At 36.6% G+C, this 8857-nt stretch overlaps 1 protein-coding gene across 1 annotated transcript; it reads right to left on the bottom strand.

Moving 5' to 3' along the window:
- Window positions 1-4696: 4696 nt before the first annotated feature.
- On the bottom strand, window positions 4697-8622 carry Atp6ap1_1 (uncharacterized). Its single transcript, XM_011179890.3, has 4 exons — window positions 8140-8622; window positions 5791-6043; window positions 5330-5703; window positions 4697-5263 (listed from the first exon to the last, which is right to left on the bottom strand). The coding sequence occupies exons 1-4, from the start codon at window positions 8461-8463 to the stop codon at window positions 5054-5056; spliced, it is 1161 nt and encodes a 386-aa protein (XP_011178192.2). The 5' UTR covers window positions 8464-8622; the 3' UTR covers window positions 4697-5053.
- Between the last annotated feature and the right edge of the window lie 235 nt (window positions 8623-8857).

Raw genomic sequence — 8857 nt, 5'->3', positions numbered from 1 at the left:
CGAATTTTATAACTTCTTCGGTATTTTTTAGTTCATAAAGAAAAGAAACTTATAAAAATTAAAAAAAAAATTGGTTCGACTGTTTCGGATGCATCGCACGACCTCCATCACCGGCACCGATTTACAAGTGCAGACTCCAGGCGCTCCAGAAAAATTCTTACAACTTTGAAAAAATTTCAATATTTTTTAATAATAAATATTGTTTTTTAAGCCTTAAATATAGTACACTATCGTCTTAAAATTCCGTTTACAGCAATCATTTCTTTCCCTTTCAAACAAAAATTGAAAAAAAAAAAACGATTTGTTGGCTTCTAAAGCAGACTACTGCCTTAAGCCTTTTTTTTTTGCAAAATTGACTAGTTCAACTCTATCTAGTTTAACTGTCTCATAAGCTAGAATTTTTCAAAATAATTAACATAAGAAAATAATTAAATACTTAGACGTATGAAACCCTTCTGACCGAGACCAACCTTTTCCTGCTTCCATCAATCATATGAACTATAAGCTATATCAGTTATCTATATGTGATGTGTTCAAAAAATAATGGAAATTTAAAATTTCGCGTGTCTGGAGAGTCTAATTGTTAAAATTTGGTTTACTTTGTCCGGTAATGTTAAACGTTTTTTTGGAGCTTGGCATTTTCGTTTGTTAAAAGCCCACACTTCTTTGCTTTTTCGTGAGTTCTTGCCAAAAATAATACTGTAACGATCCCCCAGCTTCCATATTCATCAGACTTGACTTCGTGTGACTTTTCCTATTTCCAAAAATAAAGGGAACCTTCAAGGTCCGTCGTTATACGACCATACATTCAAAATCGCTGAAAGATCCAAAGGTTATACCAAAAATTTAGTTTGAGAAGTGTTTGGATGATTGATGTAGCCTTTAATTAATGTAGATGAATAAATAAATATTTGTATCAAAAAACGAAAATTCCCTTTATATTTTGAACACGCCTCATATATAGATATATACATAATATCGTTAAATGGTAGGTTTAGGTGGTTATTTTCCTTATTTCGAAAATTGCATTTCATATCATAATTTGTTTTTCGAAGAACATTGTTAAACAACAGCAAGATAAACAAGTAAGGAAAGGCTAAGTTCGGGTGCAACCGTTATTAAGATAACACACAATTTGACCCATATATTCGGCATAAACTCCAATAGATTAACGAAAATTAGTATAAATAGTATATGAGAGCAGAGGTAATTCCTGAACCGATTTCTCTCATTTTCATTACCAAGGTACGCAAGACTATACGCTCACTTAATTTTTCTAAGAAATATCATATATGAACCGATATATGTAGAAAAAAGCCAACGGTATTTTCGAAAAACCTATAGTTAGATATACGGGAGCTAGGGGAAGTTAATAATTTTTGGAGCAGAGACACACACAATTAGAAAAACAAAATTTTCTTTGAATTACAGTAAAATATCTGAGAGATTCACCGATATTTTCAATGATAAATTACCTTCATGCACTGAGTTCTTCCAGTTCGATATACGGGGCCTTGAAAAGTTATAGTCCGATTTCGAACATTTTTCCACAAGAGAAGCCACAGATAATATACAGTATTTGTGTAAAGTTTTATTCCGCTATATTCATTGGTTCCCTATGTATATATTATAAAGCCAAGGCATCAGATGGAATTCAAAATTGTGTTATATGGAAAGTAGTCGTGGTTGTGAGCCGATTTAGCCCATTTTCCATCCGTGTCAGCAGGGTGTCAAGAAAGTGTTAAATACCGAATTTCATTTAAATCGGTCGAATAGTTTTTGAGATATGATTTTTGACCCATAACTGGGCGACGCCACGCCCATTTTCCATTTTTGAAAAATCTGAGTGCAGCTACCTTCTGTCATTTCTTCTGTAAAATTTGGTGTTTCTGACGTTGTCCGTTAGTGAGTTAACGCACTTTTAGTCATTTTCAACCTAACCTTTGTATGGGAGGTGGACGTGGTTATTATGGATGTTATATTAATTTTTATGATGTGTTATGGCAATGGTCCGATTTCGCCCATTTTCAGATTCAGAATATATTGGATACTGGAATAACAGACATAAATCTCACCAAAATTTTGTTGTTAGTATTCAAATCGTATTTTGTTTAATTTTTTTCTATAATTTTACAATTATTTTAATTCAAATTAAAGCATTTAAAACTAAATACATCTCTATATGTATGTATGCCTCCTCGAGTTGAAACCTAAAAACATAATAACCTGATCGTCGATTTACTCAATTGCGACATAAATCAAATAGCCAAACAGCGATTTGTGTTCGTCCACGCAGTGAACACGCTTTGAGAAACACAGTCACTTTCACATCGATCCTGTTTGCTGCGGCCAACATTCACTGCTGGACATCAGCAGACAGGTTGGTTACTTACTTACTCGCTGTGATACTTACGCCACGGCATTGACACAGATTGTGTGGATGGATGCGTATGCGGCCGGCTGTTGGCTGTTGGCGGTTGGCGGCTGACTACAGTGCATTTTGATTAGGCTTAATTGCGCATGCGCGAGTGGCGACAGCGCGCAATAGATTTCGTTTTTCATAGAAATGACAACGAAAGTCAACCGACCGGTAGTAATTTGAATTGAATTAAATTATTTTAATAAAAATGCAAACTTTCAAGTGCAAAATGGTGGAATATGCAATATTTTTTGCAAAAACATACTTACAAATATACCGTTATGTGTGCGCATATTGTTTATGTCTGCAGAAAGTGAAGAACTTTTCTTTTCATTCGCCATATGGTTGTTGTTGCTTCCAGAATTCACTTTTCTTCAAGTGTGTGCCATTTATAGTACATTATTACGCTGTTGAAGTGGTCGGGCCCCTTGGCGCGCAGCAAACATAGTTGTTGGTATTTGTAGCTAGTCTTTGTTAATGCTCTCCGATTAGGGCGTTTAAGTATTTATGTGCACAAGTGTGTACCGGTCAAAATTAGAAAGTAAAACTGTTTGAGCTACATATCGATAAGCAAAGAAAGCTTGTCAGTCTACATAAATGGGATGAAAGGAAAAAGGCAGAAAACACACATGCGCAGGAATACGTTCGTAACATTTAAGCGCATGTGTAAACATATAGTATACAGTGTAGTCAGTTAGTTGCTAATTTTGTAGTGTAATACATATGTACATAGTATTCTTGAGGAAATCTTAATGTTAGTTATGTAGATCAGCTGTTTCGCTTCATCTGTATCATATAGAGATGTTATGCTTTATGTCTGATGGGGTTTAAATATATTTCCGGATCAATATATCCAGTATTGGTTAAGTGAATCTCTAAGCCCGAGCCTTCTTTTCTGTCTTTCGCAGCTTTTTTAAGAAATACCACAAAACCTGTTAATGTCTTTTCTGGTATCCATGCTTAATTTTTTAATTAGTTATACTTTTATTAGTTATCCTTTTCATATGTAGGTTATCTAAAGGGAGATCCATTTTGAGGTTCCCTACTTTTTTAAAGAGAAAAACACACACGAATATCAAATTTAATGCGAAATGTTTATTATCATTCGAGAGAACATTCTTTGGCATTTATTTTTTAAAGTTCAATTTTCGATGACTCCTTCGAGCATTGCGACTGGTAACTGACGAATGATGATGGATTGTCCGCATAGTTTTTATATTTGACATACTCACAGGAATAACGGTGTTCTATCACACGATCTTGCTGGCCAATCGACCGGCACAAAACGTAGAAGTGTCAGCTCACCGAAGTGTTCTCTCAATAAATCCAGTGATTCTTGTTGAAACCAAAAATCGCCGAGATCACGAGCTTCAATTTCAGGCATTAAACAGTCGGTTATTATGGCGCGATAACGGTCGCCATTGACGGTTACGTTCTCATCGGTATAATTTTTGTAGAAATATGGACCGACGATTACACCGGCCGCCAAACCGTTGTTTTTTTCTGGATGAAATGCACATCTTGAATCTCTTCAAGTTGGGGAGAAGACCCAAATGCTGCAAATTTGCTTGTTTACATACCCATTGGGCCAGAAATGGACCTCGTCGCTGAACAGAAATTGGCTCGAAAACGTCGGATCTTCTTGGAACTCTTCAAGAGCCCTTAGAGCGAAGCGATGTCGCTGGGGAAGGTCGAGCAATCTAAGACCTCGACGTATAATGCGTCAAGTCGTTCCATACGTCAGTCCGAGTTGCTGCGAACAGCGACTCTCCACGGTCTTCGTGTACACTCTCAGCTACGGCTGCTATATTTTCTTTACTGCATGCTGGATGTGGTCTATTCGGTCCAATATTATCCAATAGTGAATGCGGAGCCTCAAGATGGGTGATGGTGTTGCGAATAGAATGCTCAGTAGGCTGATTATGTTGAGCGAAGCGCGCGAAACAAATTCTTTACAGAACAATTTGTTAACATTGTTTAGGCGCAAGTCTTTCCATGATGGAATGCCAAACAATACTGAACAAAAATAAAACGACACGACTCTTACGTGATCTATCAAAAAAAGGCTTTTGAAAAAAGTACCTCTACTTGGATCACCCGTTAGCTTCCAAATTTATTTCTGAAATTCAAAACAAAAAAAAAAAAGTTTTTCTGATAATTGGTTGCAATCGGTCGTTATCAAGAAGATTTCATCCCGAGAACTCGTAACACAATGCAGATTCTCAAACCTTATTGAAATGATTTCCAACATTCTTCAAGTATATATCCACATATATGTACATATTTTGATTAATGAGTATTTATTTTGTGTATTCACATAACTATCTATATTCATATATGCTTTAACCAGATATTGTTGACTAATAATCATCATAACACGCTAGTCATTTAAGGGTTAATATAATAATAAAATATAAATATACATAACAATTAAAATAAATAATAAATGTATGAGGAAAAATTCTATAGCCAATGTGAGCAGCGCAAAAGGATTTGCTATACCGTATGTGATTAGTATGAACATTTCCAAACCGGAATTACATACACATTCGATTATTTTCTATGTAAAACTGTTCTAGTATGTCCAGAGCAGTGATGGACTTACACACAAGACTTTAATATTTCTTTACTCTTTTACTCTTGTATAAAGATTGATAATTGTTTGCTGCGTGAAGTCTCAAAACGATTTGGTGTTTTAATATCCATCAATGCCATCAGGCCAAATGACAAAATGCCAACCAAGAAGAGAGTCACCAAAATGCCAGCCCAAATGGGAGCAGTTGTGAAGCCAACACAATCGTAAACATCACCAAAGCGTGGCACGCCATTCAACCAGGGTTGCACCTAGACAATAAAACACGATTACTTTGTTAGAATACAGCCTTTTATAGTTATTAAAATATTACTCACCTGAAAGTCATTTATAACGAGACTATCACTATCGTTACCGAATTGCAGACTGCGCGAGGAGCAGCGATACGAGAAACCAATTGGTGCCGAGGGAATGCTATAGATCGTACCGATAACTGGTAGCACCGTTTTGTAATCATTATATTCCACCTCAACAGCCTTCATGTACCAGTAGCCACGACTCAATGTGAAATTGAAGCGCATAAATAATTTCTGTGATTCCACGGAGAATATAATATTGAGGCGGCCATAACCTTTGCCCTTTTGATCATCGAATGTAACATCTTTGTTGTGCGACACAAGCTTGGTATTGTTTAATCTGCCAGCGAGATTGATTACGGGGGCAGAAGTTACATATAACACCGCCTTGTCGCCTGTAAGATAAAAGAGGAATATTATGAAGATGTTACAAATAATAAGAGCTCGAAAAAATATCAAAAATCTATTCCGTATCCACTCACCAAGTGCCACATAAATGAAAGTTTTGTCCTCCTCCTCAACGGTTGGTGTTTGAGAAGTCGTAGTAGCGCCGCGTTCCTCTTCTGTGCGTTCTTCACGTTCTTTAGCGTCTCGTTTGCTAATATAATGTGTGTCATCTTCGCGACTCGCTAATATGCCCAACACCTCTCCTTCACCGTAAATGGTAAGCGCATCATTATAGCCAGATACAATTGTTTCGTCTTCTTCTTCAGCATTGCCGCTTAGATTAATGACCTTCGGATGTGCAGAATGAAAAGAAAATTTAAATATGTACATACATATATGTATATAGTCTACGATTGTCGCGTATGTATGGAAATATATGCAGTAGAGCGCAAAAATATAAATCAATTGCCAACCCCAGTGAGAAAATTTATAAATATATTTATAAGATAATTTTTATACCCTCGCAACAAAAGTTGCTAAGAGAGTATTATAGTTTTGTTCACATAACGGCTATTTGTGAGTCATAAAACTAAACGAGTTAGATATAGGGTTGTATATATCAAAAGGATCAAGGCGACCAGACGAGTCAAAATCCGAATGTCTGTCTGTCCGTCCGTCCGTTCGTGCAGCGGATAACTTGAGTAGAAATTGAGATATCTTGACGAATATTTGGATGTAATTTTTTGAGTAAGTGCGCCCCGTCTCCAAATCGGTCATTTGTATATATCACGCAAACCAATAAATCAATATAAACCAAATTTTTTGCAGTCGTTTCTTTTTGCGTTTCTTAATACAGTCCAAATGAAAGAAATCGGAAAGTAACCACGCCCACCTCCTTACAAAGGTTAGGTTGAAAATTACTAAAAATGCGTTAACTCACTAACGAAAAACGTCAGAAACACTAAATTTTACAGAAGAAATAGTAGAAAGAAGCTCCACTCAGATATTTTTACAAAATGGAAAATGGCCGTGGCATCGCCCACTTATGGGTCGAAAACCATATCTGAAAGTCGGTATATAATATTTTCTTGACACCCTGATAACAGCCTATATACTATATACGATTATTTTCGTTTTTCTATTGGCCTTTATGCCGTATATATGGGTCAAATTGTGTGTGGCCTTAATAAAAATATAGAATTTTGCTCATTTTATAAGAAATCGTCTTCTTTATTATATTATCCGAGAAAATACCGTTATTATATTTTACTTTGTTCGATGTTTGAAGTAAATTGTTTAATTTTTAGAAACTTATTTCGGGAAAATATCGTAAATTTTCTGATCTCAAAATTGATAAATTGAAAAATTCCAATAAATTTGATTGTAAAATATATTTTTAAAAAATTATATTCAATCATTTTTTATAACGGCTCACAAATCTTGTAGCGATTAGAAAGATTTACAATCCTCAACTGAATAGTTGCCATATTTCTTCAATTAACCCATTATAAATCATATTGAGTACTACAATTTGAGCAAATTTCGAATTATAATGGGTGATCCAAGTAGAGGTACGTACTATTCGCAACACCATCACCCATCTTGAGATCGATCATTCATTATTGGATGAAATTCGACCGAATAGAAATGGTCAATAACGGTTTGGTCCACATTTCTTCAAAAATAATGCCGGTGTAACCGTCAATGGCATTATCGCGCAATGGCAACCGACTATTTCATGCCAGAAAGCTCGTGATCTCGGCGACATTTGGTTTCAAAAAAACTGTGCCACTGCCCACACATCTCATCAATCAATGGATTTATTGAGAGTACACTTCAGTGAGCAGATACTTTTACGTTTTGGCCCGGTCGATTGGCCACCAAGATCGTTTGATATCACATCGTTCAACTTTTTCCTGTGGGGATATGTAAAGTCTAAAGTCTATGCGGACAATAACTTTTCGATTCTGGTCTTGGAGCAAAACATTACGCGTGTCATTCGCCATTTATCAGTCGAAATGCTCGAACGCATCATCTAAAATTGGACTCAACGGATGGACCATCTGAGCTCTAGCCGCCGCATGCCAAAGAATGTTCTTTCGAGTTATAATAAAGATTCACCCTTAGATTTAAATTTTCTTTTTTTTTCTTTAAAAAAGTAGGAAACCTCGTGATGGATCACAATAGACGCAAAACAAGATATTTGTTGATAATTTTATAATATTTCAGTTGAAATACATTCATCAATTGCTTTGTGCTCCCCATTTCTCACTGGGTTGTTCGTTGCGAACACATACATGTATGCTATCAGGCGTTCGAGCTCAAACAAACAAACGTATATATGTATATGTATTTGTAAATTGCATTCGCAGCAAATATTGCCAATTCCATACATTTCTCAGACATACACACACACACACACACACACACCCATACATACATACCTCTATATTGGCATTGTAGTTAAAGGGCTCCGCATTGAGAAAATGTTGTGGCAAATATGACCAAGCATTCGACTTCACCAATTGCTGAAATCTCGGATATGCCTTGCCATCTAGGCGTCCAGTTGTATTGCGTACAAAAATCACAATTGCCTTAGTGTCCTGAAACAAATTGGTCAAATCTTCTTCGCTGGCCTCGACAAGGGCGCGTGGCTGCAAATTAATCACACCCCGATGACCCCAAAAGAGGTACGGACCACTGAGTCCAGTAGCACTGCAGATTGTAATGGTTAAACACAAGTAAATCGCTAGAAAAACGCAATGCATTATTGATTCGAATATTAGGAATTATTTGCTGTACTGCTTGACTTGGCTTTTCTTGACACAAAACGGCTATAAAAGTGACTGACTTTTCACAACTGCTGGTGCTGCTGCTGCTGGCGAGCAAACGCTTGGAACTTGCGAGCTGATGTGTACGCAAGTATTCATGGCATTCTTCAATCGATACGGTGGATGGCGCATGTTTACAGCGCAAACGCAATGGCAGCTGAGCGATAATAAAGCAATAGAGTCTTTATCAACATGCAGCTGGGAGAAAAGTCAAGTCAAGTTAGGGGTGGCTAGAGCGAAAGGTGACGACATTGTGACGAAAGAGACTCAGAAAAAAACGTAAATATTGCAACGCATAGCAGGAAAGAGAGCAAAAGAGAGCGCCGGCGAG

Source organism: Zeugodacus cucurbitae, chromosome 2, assembly GCF_028554725.1.
Source record: "Zeugodacus cucurbitae isolate PBARC_wt_2022May chromosome 2, idZeuCucr1.2, whole genome shotgun sequence".
Classification (NCBI taxonomy): domain Eukaryota; kingdom Metazoa; phylum Arthropoda; class Insecta; order Diptera; family Tephritidae; genus Zeugodacus; species Zeugodacus cucurbitae.
This window is presented reverse-complemented; position numbering and strand designations above follow the sequence as displayed.

Bases quoted from the DNA above. Each gene is read 5' to 3' on its own strand.
- Atp6ap1_1 (XM_011179890.3), bottom strand. From the start codon at position 8,463: ATGCATTGCGTTTTTCTAGCGATTTACTTGTGTTTAACCATTACAATC. The intron at 6,044-8,139 runs GTATGTATGTAT...GCACATCCGAAG, and splicing joins ACTACAATGCCAATATAGAG to GTCATTAATCTAAGCGGCAA. The intron at 5,704-5,790 runs GTGAGTGGATAC...TTTATCTTACAG, and splicing joins TTTCATTTATGTGGCACTTG to GCGACAAGGCGGTGTTATAT.